This window comes from Natator depressus, chromosome 23 (assembly GCF_965152275.1).
Source record: "Natator depressus isolate rNatDep1 chromosome 23, rNatDep2.hap1, whole genome shotgun sequence".
Taxonomy (NCBI): domain Eukaryota; kingdom Metazoa; phylum Chordata; order Testudines; family Cheloniidae; genus Natator; species Natator depressus.
The window spans coordinates 17,512,473-17,529,152 of NC_134256.1; the positions used below are offsets into that span (position 1 = coordinate 17,512,473).

Below are 16,680 nucleotides of genomic sequence, written 5' to 3' on the forward strand. Positions count from 1 at the left end.
CCCCTGAAAAACACAGTGCTAGGAAAACGGGGGGCGGGTGTGGGAAAGGGAGGGAGCACTAGGAGGCCACTCCCATTTCAGCCGCTGTGCCTCTGGCACTGGAGTGGGGCCACTAACAATACAATCTACCAAAGACAAATGTGGTAAAGTACCTGGCACTGCATGTCTCCCCCACCCTGCCCCAGCATGTCCCCGTGCCACGGCAGCGTGACAGAGCCCATCCTCAGAGATCGGCCCCTCCTTGCTCTCTGTGCCCAGTGGAGCAGGTGCCTTGTTGTAAGGAGAGAGGGGACGGCGACCGGGAGCAAACCCAAGTATCCCCCGTGCGGCGTCCATCAGAGAGGAGGCCACAACAGCCCCAAGACACAGTGGGCACAGCTCTCCATGGGGCCCAAAGGCTCCTGGGACAGTCCCCCGAGGTCATGGCCAAGCCACTTGGGATGCCAATTCTACCTCACTGCATGGCCCTGTGGGCATGCCAGCTGCCCCCTTGTTGAGTGGCACATCGGGGACTGGCCACAATCGCACCCCCAGGAAGAGGCGGCTGGGAGCTGCTGGAAGGTGACCTGTGGCTGGAGACGCTGCCAACCCCGAGGGGCCAAGCTCCGGTGCCTGTCTGAAAAATCAGATTTGTCAACGAATAATAATTAGGGGGCATGGTCAGGGGGGACGGGACCCACCTTGTGGTTCTGAGCTTGGCTGGGGAAAGCACCGGCTCCCTACGGGTGTGAGAGCATCTGGGGTTCAGCCTGGAATGCACCCCACCCCCTAGGGCTGGGGGCTGCCTCTCTCCCCACACTACCCAGCCTCTCTGCTGTCTGCCCCTGGTTTCCCTGCTTTTTCCTTTCCAACCCTCCACTTGTTCCTTCCTGCCCACCCCCCTCCCGGCGCTCCCCTCACTCTCCTACCCCTCATCTGACCCTGAGCCATTCCTCAGCCTCTCTCTGCCACCCACCCCCATCTCCCTCTGAGCCCTGCCTCCTGCCCCTACACCTCCATATCTCCCTGTCCCCCTCCTGCCCCATGTCCCCTCACGCCCTGCCTCAGCCTTTCCTCCTACCCCTCTTCCAGCCCCCCCATCCTCCTCCTGCCCCTGTGATCTCCCTCCTGTCCTTCAGGCTGCCCCCAGCCTCCCTGTTGCCCCCACCTGCCCCTCTGACCTCTCAGCTCTCCACATTTCCCTGCAACCCCCTCCTGCCTCTATATCCCACATCCCTGCTCCCCCCCAGATCCCTGTGACCCTTCAACCTTTCTGCCCCCCACATTCTCCTGCCCCCATTCCCACATCCCCCTGCCCTTGTTTCCTGCCCCCTGGCCCCCTCAATGGGTTGCTCTACAGCACAGGCTGGTTTCATTCGTGGCCCCCCCCAAAACAGGAGAGAGCAGCCATTTTGACTGAGGGAAAATGGCCAGCTCCCGCAGGGTGTGTCTACACTGCACACTAAGCCTGGCTCTGACTCAGGTTTGAGCCCCAGGCCCCCCTGCCGTCCACACACATGTTGGTCTGACTTGGTTCAGCAAGCGCTCAGGGCCCAGGGCCCTGCTGGGGTGGGGGTGGGGGTCCCAGCCCGAGTCCTGCTGCGACGCGGGTCTTAGCCCCGGCTTCTTGCAGTCTGGATGCAGCTCAAGCTGCAGCCCCAAGGCAGAAGGGCCACGCAGTGCAGTGTGGACATGCTAGCCCAGCTGGGGGATCGGGGCCAGCATTTGTAAACTCAGGTTTACAACGTAGACGGTGTGGGCTTGGACACACAGAGTGCACAGACCCAGCTCCTCCAGACCCAGGTTTACAGTGCAGTGTGCACACAGCCTCCATGCGGAGATGGGGCAGAGGCCAGAAATATCCTCCTGCAGCCTCTGTGCTCCTCTGACAACCCCACAGAGACCTGCTGGTCCCACAGCAAGTGCACCCCTCTTCCAAGGTTCGGGATCAAAACCTCCTCCCTCACATGTGCGTCTGTGTTTGTATCTCTGTCTCTCTCACATACACACACATGCACGAGGAGGGTTCTCTCTCACACGCACATGCAGGAGAGTTCTCACATGCATGCAGGAGGAGGGTTCTCTTTCACACATGCGCACGAGGATTCTCTCTCACACACACACAAGGTTTCGCTCTCTCATACACACGCGGGACACACACAAGAAGGTTTCTCTCTCTCTCTCTCTCCCTCTCACACACACACATGTTTCACTCTAGGGTTGCCAACCCTTCAGGACTGTCCTGGAGTATCCAGAAATTAAAGATTATGTCATGTGATGAAACCTCCAGGAATATGTCCAGCCAAAATTGGCAACCCTATTTCACTCACACACACACGGAAGTTTCAGATACACATACACACAGGAGGAGGTTTCACACACACACAAGGTTTCATACAGACACATGCACATAGGAAGTTTCACACACACACAGGAGAGGCGGCTTCACATACACATGCACACACATGGAGGTTTCACACCTGCACACATGGCAGGAAGTCTCTCACACACACTTGAGGAGGTTTCACACACACATAAGAATGGCCACACTGGTTCGGACCAAAGGTTCATCTAGCCCAGTATCCTGTCTCCTGACAGTGGCCTATGCCAGGTGCCCCAGAGGGAACGAACAGAACAGGGAATCATCAAGTGATCCATCCCGTCACCCATTCCCAGCTTCTGGCAAACAGAGGCTCGGGACACCATCCCTGCCCATCCTGGCTAATAGCCATTGACGGACCTATCCTCCATGAATGTATCTAGCTCTTTTTTTAACCCTGTTATAGTCTTGGCCTTCACAACATCCTCTGCCAGAGTTACACACACACACAGATATACACACATAAGGAGGTTTATCACACACACTCATGGATAAGTGGGAGGAAGTTTCACACATGACATTTCACATACATGAATGGATGGACATCCACATGAGGTTTCACACACACACGGACAGACAAGGAGGTTTCACAGACACATAAGGAGGTTTCTCACACACTCACACACAAGGAGGTTTCTCTCTCTCTCTCTCACACACACACAGAGGCACAAAAGGTTTCTCACACACACACACGCTGTTCTTGTCTTGGCACGCTGCCTGTGCGCGCTCTCACACCATGTCTACACTGAGGGAAGCAGCCTGGCCTGGCTGTTCCAGACTAACTTCTCCACGCTGGCTAGTGCCGTCTGACAGAGCTATTCCGGATTCACTCCCTGGACCAGGCTGGCCTGCTCCTGTGAGGGCCAGCACCCTGGGGCTGGCTCGCCCTGCTGGGAAGGAGTGAGGCCAAGCCTGGCAAGGGCTGAGGGGGCTAGCGCCTGTGATCGGCCTGGCAGAGCAGAAGGCATCTGAGCCTGCCACCAGGGCTGGGCAGGGGGGTTGCTTTGGGGGCAGAGTGATTGTCCTGGGATTGAGTCCCTTTTCCCTCAGAAGAGTGCGCCCACCTGGGGCTGCAGTTTCAGTCAATCTCTCTGTCCGGACGAGGTTTTAGATAGGGCTGGATCATCGTCCGTTCGCAGGGCAGACTGGCTGCGGGGCCGGTGATACTGTGTGCTCCCCAGGGGGCCCACATTACCATCCACGCCCCAAGGATGCCCGGAACCCAACTCTGGGTCAGATCCTCCTGTACGGTCGTTGCAGCAGCTTGGATGTGGGCACAGGGAATGCTGCCCCCCTCTCGGTTCCCAACCCTAGCCCAGGGGGGTAGGAGCATGTCAGTGTGTGTCAGCGGGGGCACCAGCTCTCCCTCCGGGGGACGAGCACCCCAGAGGGTGGCAGTGTGGGAATTGGTGCCCCCTTGGTTCCCATGCCCTCCCCGGAAGATGGCATACTCTGGGAAGAGGTGGCATAGGAGCTGGCACTCCCTGAGTCCCACACCCCCCATGGGCGAGGAGTGCCCCAGCAGGAGTGGGTGTGACAGCTGACACCCCCTCAGTTCCTCATACGGGAGAGACACCCCACAAGGTGGCAGTGTGGGAACTGGTGCCCCCGATTCCCATGCCCTCTCCTCCCATGATGGAGGAGGGCACTGGGGGCGTGGGAACCACTGCCCCTTGGTTCCCACGCTCCACGCCAGGGCAGCTACTCCTGGTGGGTCCTCTGGTGGCGGAGGAGGTGGGAGGTGGCTCCGAAGCCCTTCCCGCAGTCGGCGCACTTGTAGGGGCGCTCGCCGGTGTGAGTGGCCCGGTGTCGGGCCAGGTGGGCGTCGCGGGTGAAGGCTTTGCCGCAGACCCCGCACTCAAAGGGCTTCTCGCCTGTGTGGGTGCCCTGGTGCCGGGCCAGGTGGGCGCTGCGGGTGAAGGCTTTGCCACAGACACCACACTGGAATGGCTTCTCGCCGGTGTGGACAAGCTGGTGCCGGGTCAGGTGGGCGTCGCGGGTGAAGGCCCTGCCACATATGCCGCACTGGTAGGGACGCTCGCCAGTATGGGTGCCATGGTGCCGGGTCAGGTGGGCGTTGCGCCCGAAGGCTTTCCCGCAGTAGGTGCACTTGTAAGGGCGTTCGCCGGAGTGGGTCTCCTGGTGCCGGGCCAGGTGGGCGCTGCGCCCAAAGGCTTTCCCACAGTGGGTGCAGGCGTAGGGGCGCTCACCCGCCGGCGGTGGAGCCAGGGCCGGGCCCTTGCCACGGTGGCTGCAGGCATAGGAGCGCTGCTCTCCGCCTGAGTGGGTGCCCAGGTGCCGGGTCAGGTGGGAGCTGCGCCGGAAGCCCTTGCCGCAGTACGGGCACGTGTTGGCCTTCTCACCCATGGGCGTGGCCGGTGGGGGGCTCCAGCAGCCTGGGGTTATGGGCGTGGCCAATCCTCCAACGAGCCTATGTGCAGCCTGGCTTCGCTACCAGGACTGTTCCCTTTGGCTCCTCCCAGGCAGCTTCAGGGATCCCCTTCTTTCTTCCCTGCTTCCTGTGAGGACAGAGAATCCAGCCGTGAGTTGCTCCTGCTGCCCCATTTCTGGTGAGAGGCAGCATGGCCTAGCGGATAGAGCACCGGGACTCAGGGCACCTGGCTTCTATTCCCGGCTCTGGCCTCCTGGGCGACCATCCTGCTCCGTGCCTCAGTTTCCCCACTTGTACAATGGGGATTACACTACTGAGCTCCATCGTCAAGGGCTTTGAACTCTATGGATGGAAAGCACTGGGCATTATTATTAATATAGGACCAAGGCCCAGCAGCTGAGCCTGGAATCAGCTGTCTCCAGGCTGTCTCACGAGTACATCTGAGTGCCAGCAGAGCTGCTTGGTGGCCGGCTGGCCTGACTGGCTGATGGGGAGCCAGCAGGCCCTTGCTTTGAAGCTCAGCAGCAGGTTGCTGGCTGCTTAACGCTTATGCCCGCCACTGTGACTGCTCCTGCCCCAGTCTTGCCTCCCAGCCTTCTTCCTGTCCTGCTCTGGTCTGCTCCTTGCCTGGTTTCTGCTCGGATGGGTGACAGCACAGGAACCAGCACCCCCCACATTCCCATCTTGACAATCAGCTGTGTGAAACTTCGGTTGACTGGCAGTTCCAAAAAAATTGGGGAAAAACAAATCATTTTTGGGTCAACCCCAAAATGATTTTTTTTTTAAATGTTGGTGAATCTTTTAAAAATCGAAACAATAATTGTTTTGGGTCAAGTGAAATCTTTCCGTCAATCCAAAACATTTTGAGTCGCTTTCAAGATTTTTTAAAAAAATGCATTTGTCTTTTAAAAATAAAATAGAAGGCAGATCCTAACCGAAAAGTCATTTCAGCCAGCAATTCATATAGAAAATGTCATAAGGAAACTTTGGACTTTTGGGGAATTTTTGTTGTTTATTCCCACGCCCCTCCCCCCCCGCGACCAACCATCTGGTGAATCAGACATGAATTCAGGAAGCGTTTTTGGCCTCACTGAATCTGCGTTTTTTGCTGAAAAAAAATGTTCCACTCAAAAAATGTCACCGAACTCTAGTTACTTGCTAGAGGGGCTCTGGGCGGCTTTGCTGGGACTCCCATGCCCCCCTGCAGGGTTCCCAGCCGGTCTAACTCTCTGCTCACCTGGTTTCTCTCCGGTGTTGTCCTTTCCTCCAGGCCCGACTGTGGTCACATCCGCAGGAGCTCACAACAGAAAATCCTACTGAGGGAAAGCATTAAGGTAAGGTCAGGTGTTCCGTGACAGCTCCTAGGATGGTTCTACACTCTCTGCTTCAGGGATCCAGCCAATCTAGAGCTATTTGGGGATGGGACAGGACTAGAACAGGGCATATAATGGAGTTTTTGGTTAGCTGGCAATTTTGAAAAGTTGGGTGGGAAAAAGAGAGAGTTTCTGGTCAGAGCAAAAATGAACGTTTTCAAAATCATAAAGTTGGACAAATCTTTTTCAGAGTCCCTGCTCCCCAGGGTAGAGTCCCCTACCCTGTAAGTATGGCCTGCATTCTGTTTTCCTAGACGGATACATTTTAAATGTAGCTGTACTAAAATGCATATTGTTTGCTTGAGCCCAGTTTACCAAGCAATCCAGATTGTTCTATATCAGTGACCTAAGTTCCACCTCCCCCAGCCCCAACCCAGCCATGGATCTGCCACGGCTGGGGGATGCACCCCTCCCCTGGCCCCAACCCAGCCCCAGCCCGGACCTGCCGTGGTGGGGAGAGGTGCCTCTCCCACCCAGCCCAGATGCTGCTGCAGGGAGAGAGAGCTGGGGGCAGTTCTCTCTCCCCACTGTAGCCCTGGGACAGCCTGTACCCCAAACCCCTCATTCCTGGCCCCATCCCAGAGCCTGCACCCCCAGCCGGAGGCATCATCCTCTTCCCCTCTCACACCCCAAATCCCTGCCCCAGCCTGGAGCCCCCTTCCACAATCCAAACTCCTTGACCTAGCCACCCAGCCTAGAGCCCCCTCCTACACCCCAAATCCTTCATCCCTGGCCCCACCCCAGAGCCCGCACCCCCAGCCGGAGCCCTCACCCCCTACACTCCAACCTTCTGCCCCAGTCTTGAGCCCCCTCCCACACTCCAAACCCCTCAGCCCCACCCCTGCCAAATGAGTGTCACACATCACCTCCATATTGGTGCACATAACAAAATTCATTCCACACATGGGTGGGAAAAATTAGAGGGAACACTCTCAGTGACCCATCCTCTTCATTATTTACCACTCCCCCAATTTTTGGGTCATCTGCAAACTTTATCTGTGATGATTTTATGTTTTCTTCTAGTCATTGATAACGATGTTAAATAATGTAGGGCTAAGAACAGATCCCTGCGGGACCCCCTTGACACATATCTCCCAAATGATGATTCCCCATTTAGAGTTACATTTTTTGAGACCTATCAGTTAGCCAGTTTTTACTCCATTTAATGTGGGCCACATTAAATTTATATTGTTCTAGTTTTTAAATCAAAATGTCATGCAGTACCAAGTCAAACGCTTTGCACAAGTCTAAGTCTATTACGTCAACACTATTACCTTTATCAACCAAACTTTTAATCCCATCAAAAAAAATAGCATGTTAATTTGACAGCTCCCAGAGTCTCATAGACTTTAAGGCCAGAAGGGACCATCATGATCATCTAGTCTGACCTCCTGCACATCGCAGGCCACAGAACCTCATCCAGCCACTCCTGTAATAGACCCCACACTTCTGGCTGAGTTACAGAAGTCCCGAAATCATGATATAAAGAGCCCCCTCCTGATTTAAAGGCTTCACGTTACAGAGATGCCAAAATTTACACTAGTTTAAACCTGCAGGTGACCCATGCCCCATACTGCAGAGGAAGGCGAAAACCCCCCCATGGTCTCTGCAAATCTGACCCAGGGGAAAATTCCTTCCTGACCCCAAATACGCTGATCAGTTGGACCCTGAGCATATGGGCAAGACCCACCAGTCAGACAGCTGGGAAAGAATTCTCTGCAGTAAGTAAAAGCTCTCCCCATCTAGTGTCCCATCATTGGCCATTGGAAATATTTGCTACTAGCAGTCACAGATCAGTCGTAGGCAGTCCGATCATACCACACCTCTATAAACTTATCAAGCTCAGTCTTGAAGCCATTTCAGTTTTTTTCCCCAACTGCTCCTCTTGGAAGATTGTCCCAGAACTTCACTCCTCCGATGGCTAGAAAGCTTCATCTAATTTCAAGCCTAAACCTGTTTATGGCCAGTTTGCATCCATTTTTTCTTGTGTCCACATTGGTGCTTGATTTAAATAACTCCTCTCCCTACCTGGTGTTTATCCCTCTGATGTATTTATAAAGAGGAGTCATATCTCCCTTCAGCCTTCTTTCGGTCAGGCTAAACAAGCTAAGCTCATTAAATCTTCTCTCATAAGGTGGGTTCTCCATTTCTCCGATCATCCTAATAGTAGCCCTTCTCTGAACCTGTTTCAGCTTGAAATCATCTTTCTGAAACATGGGAAACCAGAACTGCACAGAGAATTCCAGGTGAGGGCTCACCAGCGCCTTGTATAATGGCAATACCACTTCCCTAGCTCTACTGGAGATTGTGGGAGAAGCTTGGCTTTCATTTATTTATTTTTAAAACTTTTAAAAAAAATCTCTCTTCCCATTTGTGTGTTTCGCTTGTTTGGAGGAGCTGCAGGGGGGATAATGGATAAAGCATTGGGCTGGAACTCAGGAGATCTTTGGGTTCTTTGCTACTGGCCTGCTGGGTGACCGGGGCCAGTCACAGCCCCACTCTGTGCGTCAGTTTCCCCATCTGTAGAATGGGGCTAATGATACTGAGCTCCTCAGTAAAGAGCTTTGAGAGCTGCTGGCTGGCCCCAGGCCCCTCCCCCCTTCAGCTTTCTCCCCCCCCCAAAGATCCCAGCCCCCCACCTCCAGCTGCCAACCCCAGCTTCCCCCTTCCTTCCACCCCAGTTCCCAGCCCCCTCCCCTCATCAGCCCCTTCCCTGCAGCCCCTTTTCCCACCCCCAGCTCCCAGCCTCCCCACCACCAGCTCCCAAGCCCCATCTCCCCCAGATCCCAACCCCCCAGTGCCCCTCCCCAGCTGCAGCTCCCTGCCCCTTCTCAACCTCAGCCGCCGGCCCCCCTTCCCTTCCCAGCACTAGTTCCACCCCCTTCCCTGCAGCCCCTCTTCCCCCCATCTTCAGCTCCCAGCGCCCCCTCCTCCCCAGCTGCAGCTCTCACCCCCAGCTGCAGATCCCAGCTCCCTGCCCCCCTCCTCCCCAGCTGCAGCTCTCACCCCAGCCCCCCTCCTCCCCAGCTGCAGCTCTCACCCCCAGCTGCAGATCCCAGCTCCCTGCCCCCCTCCTCCCCAGCTGCAGCTCTCACCCCAGCCCCCCTCCTCCCCAGCTGCAGATCCCAGCTCCCTGCCCCCCCCAGCTGCAGCTCTTTCCCTCCCCCAGCTGCTGTGGCCCCCAGACCCCCCGAGCTGCAGCCCAGCCGCCCCCACCCGTTCTCACCGGTGCACACGCCGGGCTGGGCGCAGGAAGGTGCCCGGGCCCCTCTCTCGGTCTCTCCTCCCCCAGCCCCGGCTCCGCTCTGCACCGCAGCGGCTGCCAGCTCGATGGTTGTTAACCCTTCCCCCGCCAGACGGCGGGCAGACATCCCCCCAGCCTCCCCCTGCCCCGGACGCCTGGGTTCCGCAGGGCGCCCCTGGAGGAGCCGAAGGGCAGCGCCCGGGGCCCGCTGGGGGCTGAGCAGAGCTGGGCACAGCACGGAGTTTCCGGTCCCTGGCTGATTCCCCAAAGTGGGGGGCGATGTCATTTCAAGTTGAAAATAGCTGAAATGTTTAGTGTCTTGAAAAGTCGGGAGGAAAAAAAAATCATTTTTCCCTTTGACTTCGGGTGGAGAAATGTCCTGTGGGGTCAAACCGTTTTGCTCTTGAGCAGTTTCAAACATTTAAAAATAAAAATAAAACCAGGGGACGTTTCGAAACAAAACACCCTTTGGAACCAAAAATTAGACACAATCTGCCTCTGGGGGAGACGAACTTGATCTCTTTGTCCGATGAGATTACAGGTTTGGGGGATAACCCTGACATAATAGACGTAGACTTCTGCAAGGCGTTTGGCTTGGTCCCGCCTGGCACTCTGCCTAAACAATCTAGAAGGCTATAAAATGAACATGACCCACGTCGAATGAATTAAAAAACGGTGGATAGGTCTCAAAATGTAACTGTAAACAGGGAATCAAGAGGCTGCATTTCTATTGAGTGGGGTCCCGCAGGTATCGGTTCTCGGCCCCCTGCTGTGAAACATTTTTGTCAGTGACCTGGGTGAAAATATAAAATCATCATGGATAACGTCTGCAGATGACACAAAAATTGGGGAAGTGGTAAATAATGCAGAGGATAGGTCACTGACTCAGAGCAACTGGATAAACTGAGCGCAAGCAAACAAGAGACATTTTAATGCAGCTAAATGTAAATGTATCCATCTAGGAACAAAGAATGTCGGCCATATAGAGGATGAGATGCTCTCTCCTGGGAAGCAGTGACTGGGAAAAAAGATTTGGGGGTTGTGGTGGGGGTCGCAAGAAGTGGAATCTGTCATGCCTCTACACGATTGGCACGCTTGTAGGGTTTCAAGATAAGAATATAGGAATGGCCATATTGGGTCAGACCAATGGCCCACCTAGCCCCATATCTTGTCTTTGACAGTGGCCAGTGCCAGATGCTTCAGAGGGAATGAACAGACCAGGGCAAATGCCCTGTCATCTAGTCCCAGCTTTCAGCAGTTGGAGGTTTAGGGACACCTGGAGTCTATCTTGGCTACTAGCCAGTGATGGACCTATCCTCCATGAACTTATCTCATTCTTTTTTGAACCCAACTTTTGGCCTTCACAACATCATGTGGCAATGAGTTCCACAGGTTGAGTGTGTGTTGTGTGAAGAAATATTTCCTTATGTTTGTTTAAAACCTGCTATTAATTTAATCAGGTGACCCCCTAGTTCTTGTGTCACGTGAAGGGGTAAATAACACATCCCTATCCCCTTTCCCCACACCAGTCATGATTTTATAGACCTCCATCATATCCCCCCTTAGTCGTCTCTTTTCCAAGCTGATCAGCCTCCATCTTTTTAATCTCTCCTCATGTGGTAGCTGTTCCATCCCTCTAAATTTTTTCATTACTCTTCTTTGCACCTCTTCCAACTCTAAGAGAGCTTTTCTGCGATGGGGCGACCAGCACTGCATGCAGTATTTCAGGTCAACAGAGAGGACAGGTCACTGATCCCCAGCAATGTGGATTGCTTGGGGAGGTGGACACAAGCCAGCAATATGCCAAAGTAAAGTCCTACAGCTAGGAACAAAGAACGCAGGCCGTACCTACAGGATGGGGGACTCTATCCTGGGAAGCAGTGACTCTGAGAAAGATGTGGGGGTGGATGATCGGCTGAACACGAGCTCCCAGTGCGATGCTGTGGCCAAAAGGGCTAATGCAATCCTGGGGTGCACAAACAGGGGAAATTTGAGTAGGAGTCAGGAGGTTCTTTTCCCTCTGGATTTGGCACTGGGGTGACTACTGCTGGAATCCTGTGTCCAGTTCTGGGGCCCACCATTCGGGAAGGATGTGGATAAACTGAAGAGGCGTCAGCAAGGAGCCAGGAGAATGATGAAAGGTTTGGAAAACACAGTGATAGACACTTTATAGCGTCAGACTTTAGAACAAGTACCCTCCTGCTTTCTCACATCTTGCCCCTTGGCAGGGGTGCTGGAATGGAGGGGGCCTAACAGGCTGTGGCCCTCCCACTTTTTGCCACAGGCCCAGCCCCCTGCCTCACCTCTTCCCCTGGAGGCTCTGCCCCCACACCAGGCTGGAAGTTGGAGCTTGGCTCGGATAAGAGCAGCCTGGGGAGCCTAGGCAGCTGTGGGGAACTGCAGACCCTCCACCTACCTGGGTAGGGGGGCCTGAGAGCAGCCCCCAGCCTGAGTCCCTGCCCTGGGCAGATAGTGGGTCATTAGTTCCCCACAGCTGCCCAAGTGGCTCTTACCACGGCCTGGCTCTGGCTCTTCGGCCCCCGAGGCCCCGCCCCACAGCCAGGCCAAAAGCCAGAGCCGGGTCGGGAGCTGTGGGGAGCCATGGACCTTCCACCTGCCCTGGGTGGGAAGTCCGGGGGGGCAGGGAGCAGGTGGAGGGACCCAGGCTCCCTGCTCCCCCACCTCCAGCTTCTGGCATGGCTGGGGGGCAGGGCCTTGGAGGGGAAGGGGTGGGGCCACAGGGAGGCCTCATGGACCCCCCCTCCCATTTTTAGGAGGAATCAATGGCTCCTGCCCCTTGGGAGGAGGCCACAAAGCTGCCTCATTAGCCACTTTCAAATCCCTCCTGAAAACTCTCCTTTGCCATGGTGCCTCTAAAAAACTTGACGAGAGTTTGGCTGCTGATGTGTTGAGATCCTGTCTGTCACACTGACCAGTATTATCTTGTTGTTCCCTTGAACTCCCCCATCTGTCTGTCTCTCTCCATCTCTTGTCTCCAGCTGCTTGAGAAATGGATATGCCATCCCATAAAAAAATTCCAATTTTTCCGAAAGAAAGAAAGAAAGAAAGAAAGATAATTCTGATTGGAACAACTAGCCACATTTTTCAGTGTTTGCACACAACTAAATTTCCCCCAAAATAAAAAAAAAAAAAAAAATCAGGTCTGTCAAAATGTTTTTTTTGCATTTTGACCCTTTTAAATTTTTTTAAAGGCTCTTACGTAAAATAAAGCGAATTTCTGTACAAAAAAGTAGCTTTTGAGGCAAGAAAAATCAAATCTTTTGGTCCTGCAAAATGTCGACACAGAATGGTTCCACGTTGTCGAAACGTTTTCCCCCCCCCAAAACATTTTTTGAAATAAAATCTTGTCACCATTTCTCCAAATAAATATATAAATAAATACAAATGGGTTTTGTCAAAACAGCATTTTCCAATGGAAAACTGTTTAGACAAAATTTTTCCAGTCAGCTCTTGTCTTACACGTGGATTATAAACTCTTTGGGGGCAGGAGTTGTCTCTTTGTACAGCGCCTAGCACAATGAGGCCCTGGGCCATGACTGGGGCTTCTGGGTGCGACCATAATACACGTAATAAATAATGTACAGAGCTACATTAGTACAGATAACAAATAATAATAATTCACATACTGGGTACAAGGAGAACAACCAGTTGCCTAACCTCTCTCCAGAAGATTGTAGTAGAGATGGGGAACAAAACACAGTTGTTCTGGCCTGTGTCCACAAGATCCCCCTTCTTCTCCCATGGCTGAAATGTAAATTGGGCTGTAATCTATTCATCCAGTGGACCAGCATATGCCCAACGCTGTTGGCCTGGCCTGCCCTTAGGCATTCTGCCAGCAGAGCTATATTGGCTAGGAGTATGAAACGAATCAGATAAAGCTGGTTGAAACTTTTTGACCGACATTCTTTTGCCAGCGAGAAAGGCAAATTTAGCAACGCCAAAACATTTTGCTAATTCATATCCAAGTTGCCAAATTGCTCGTTTAAAAAAGAAATACCTAAAAAGAAAAAAATTAAAAATAACCCACCCTAAAACACATACCTAAAATAACATAACTAAAAAACAATAAAGGAATAATAATAATAAAATGATAAAAATTAAAAATAAATACCTACAAAAATAAAAGGAATTCCCCCAAATATCTAAAACAAATACCTAAACACAATTATAATAAATGATAGTTAAGCATTACAATAAATAATAAAGTAATAACAATAAAATGATAATAAGAAATAAAAAATAAATACCTACAAATATTTCTTAAAAAAATCAAGAAGTATCTAAAACAAATACTTGCAATAAAATAAATGTTAATAAGGTAATAAGAAGTAATAATAATAAAATGATCAGAAAGAAAAAACCTAAAAACAATTTTTAAAACATAAAATAATTCCTGAAACAAATATCTAACCTAAAATAAATAATTGGTGTTAATAATAATAAATAATTATAAAATAATATTAATACAATGATAATAAGAAATACAAATAAATACCTAATTAATTATACCTAAAACAAATACCTCAAATAAAATACATAATTGTTAAGGAATAATAATAAAATAATAAGAAATAAAAAACAAATACAACAAAAATTTAAAAAATCAAAACCTTTTGTTTCGACATTTTCTAACCAAAACATGCTGACATTTAAGTTCAAAACAACTTTTTGCTTTGAAATGTCCTTTACTTTCATCTTTCAAAAAATCCAAAACATTGAAAAATGGTGGAACCCAAAAGGATTCGGGTCGAGCAAAACGATAATTCAATCAGACATGAATATTTTTTTTAATGAATTTGCCCAAAATCTCAAAAATGTTCACTTTCGGTCTGACCCAAAATGCTTTTTTCCCCCTTTTCAAACCAAAAAAATCAGTTATCCTCCCAGCTCTAGCCCTGCCCAAAGAGCTCTGCCAGCGAAAACCCCCGTGGAGATGCAGTTGTATTAGCAAAAAAGTCCTTTTGCTGGCAGAGCTTCTTTGGTTCAGGGAACAAAGCTATTTCTGCAAAATGTGTATCTCACCTAGGAGCATTTGCCAGGTTAGCTCTGCTGGAATCGCTATACTGGCAAACCCCTTCTAGCGCACACCAAGCCTAAAGGTAGAAGAAGAGAGGAAGCAGAGGTTAGTGGTTAGAGAACTGAGAGTTCAATTTCCTGCTATGCCGCAAACTTCCAGCAGGTCTGTGGTACGTCTACACTGCAATCAAATGCAGGGGTCAGCTGACTCGGGCTCTTGGGGCTGGGAAATTGCAATGTAGCCATTCAGGCTCTGAGACCCCCGCGGGGTGATGTGGGTCCCAGAGTCTGGGCCCAAGCCTGAATGTCTATACTGCAATTTAAGAGTCCTGCGAGCCTCAGCCAGCTGTCCCGGCCCAGCTGTGGGTGTTTTATTGTGGCACAGATGAACTCTTAGCCTCTCTGGGTGCATCTACACTGCAAAAAAAACCCAGAAAACCCATGGCAGCAAGTCTCAGAGCCTGGGTCGACTAACTCGGGCTCATGCGACAGGGCTAAATCTAGCAGCGTTGACTTTCTCACCCAAGCTTTGAGGGCCATCCCCCTTGCTGGGTTTCAGACCCTGGGCTGCAGCCTGAGTCCTCACTGCTAACTGTAGCCCTATGTGTCAAAGTCAGTTGACCTGGGCTCTGAGTTGCTGCTGGGTTATTTTTTGCTGTGTCATACCCGCCGTGCCTCAGTTTCCCATCTGTACAACCGGGCTAATGGCACTTTCCCACCTCCCAGGGCTGTTGTGAGGCAAAATGTGTTAAAGCCTGTGAGGGCAAGTGCTAGAAAAGAGCCGAGCATTATTACAAGTCAACGTTTTACCGACGGGGCTGTAGCCATTAGGGGGCTGTTTTCTGCTGACATGGCTACACTAGCAAAATCCCTGATGTAGCCACAGGCAATGGTTACACTACAGATTTCTGCCAGCACAGCTGTCAGGAGGGGTACAATCGCTGACCTAGAGACCTGTACCAGAAAAGGATCTCGCAGACGCAGCGATACCAGCAAACCTGTGCCTTACTAATATAGCCCGTTTCACTCATGGGGTGGTTTTACTAACACCGGTATAATCCCCTTCCTGGGTAGATCTCCGAACAATTGACCAAGGAGGGCAGTATCTTTATCATGTCATAGATGGAGAAACTGAGGCACAGAGTTATATCCCCCTGCCCATTTGCTTAAAGTCACCCAGAGATGGGAAGAGAAACCAGGTGTTCTGCATTCCAAACCAGTGCTCTCTCCATTGGTCCATGCCGCCGGTAGCTGCGCCAGCCTTCCTATACCAGTCAAGGCCTCGTAGTGTAGACGTGGCCATTGGTATAACTGTGGATGGGGTATGTGTAGGTTGGAGTTTGAGGGGTGTGCAGGGGTCTGTGTGTGGGGCGGAACTGGAAGGGTGTTTGGGATCCGTGTGGGGCTGGAGGGACGTTCGGGGTCCATGTGTGGGACAGGAGGGGGGTTGGGGGTCCGTGTGCGGGGTGGGACTGGAAGGGCTTTGAGGATCTGTGTGTGTCAGTTGGGGCGGGAGGAGTGTTCGGGGTCTGTGTGTGGGAGTCAGGGCGGGAGAGACGATGCACTCTGGGTGTGGGGCAGGGGAGGCGTAGGGGGTTCGGGGGGCAGGAGAAGCGTTGAGGGGTCTATGGGGGGATTGAGCAGGAGAGGCGATGGGATCCAGGTGTGGGGCAGGAGGCGTGTTGAGGGGTCGGTGGGTGGGGTGTTGGGGTCTGGGTGGGGGCAGGAGGGGCGTTGGGGTCTGTTTGGGGTTGGGGGGGCAGGAGGGGTGATGTGGTCTGAATGTGGGGCAGGAGAGGAGTTGGGGGTCCAGGTATGGGGCAGAAGCGGCGTTGGGGTCTCTGTGGGGGTCGGGATGGGAGGGCTGTTGGGGGTCTGTATGTGGGGCGGGAGGGGCGTTGGGCGCAGGGGGTCTCTGTGTGGAGGTCTGTGTGTGGGGCGGGAGGGGGATCCGGGGTCTCTGTGGGGGTCCAGGTGTGGGGCGGGAGGGCGGTTGGGGGTCCGGCTGTGGGGCAGGAGGCTCTGTGTGTGGGGCTGGGTACCGATGGGGCGGGGGCGCTGTGCCGGGAGCTCCGGGGCTCTCAGCGCCGCTCCGCTCTGCCCAGGCCCCCGGCGCCCGCCCCGCGGCTCGGTCCTCCCCGCTCACCCCGGCGGGGGCTGAACTTCCCGGGTCAGCGGCGTGCGCAGCGCCGCGTCCCGCCCCGGTCCCGGGCCTCCGCCGCGCCGGCTGGGGCTGCCGGACCCGGCCCAGGTAGGCGGCGGCTGGGCGGGGCAG

The 16,680-nt window shown here is 53.0% G+C and overlaps 1 protein-coding gene across 12 annotated transcripts; it reads right to left on the minus strand.

The window, feature by feature from the left end:
• Positions 1 to 1,349: 1,349 nt before the first annotated feature.
• LOC141976260 (uncharacterized) lies at positions 1,350 to 16,545 on the minus strand. Of its 12 annotated transcripts, none has more exons than XM_074937158.1 (6): positions 16,448 to 16,545; positions 14,412 to 14,482; positions 13,047 to 13,239; positions 12,302 to 12,367; positions 5,989 to 6,067; positions 1,350 to 4,878 (listed from the first exon to the last, which is right to left on the minus strand). In XM_074937158.1, exon 6 carries the CDS (start codon positions 4,724 to 4,726, stop codon positions 4,061 to 4,063), a length of 666 nt encoding a protein of 221 aa, XP_074793259.1. In that variant the 5' UTR covers positions 4,727 to 4,878; positions 5,989 to 6,067; positions 12,302 to 12,367; positions 13,047 to 13,239; positions 14,412 to 14,482; positions 16,448 to 16,545; the 3' UTR covers positions 1,350 to 4,060. The 12 variants fall into 12 exon arrangements, 11 of the variants coding, with proteins under 11 accessions (XP_074793259.1, XP_074793263.1, XP_074793258.1 ...); XM_074937162.1 differs by lacking the exon at positions 16,448 to 16,545 and adding an exon at positions 15,623 to 15,767 and having other exon boundaries at positions 13,047 to 13,133; XM_074937157.1 differs by lacking the exon at positions 16,448 to 16,545 and adding an exon at positions 15,623 to 15,767 and having other exon boundaries at positions 5,989 to 6,064.
• Positions 16,546 to 16,680: the final 135 nt, after the last annotated feature.

Excerpts from the sequence above, each read along its gene's own strand:
- LOC141976260 (XM_074937158.1), bottom strand. The coding sequence starts at position 4,726 with ATGGGTGAGAAGGCCAACACGTGCCCGTACTGCGGCAAGGGCTTCCGG.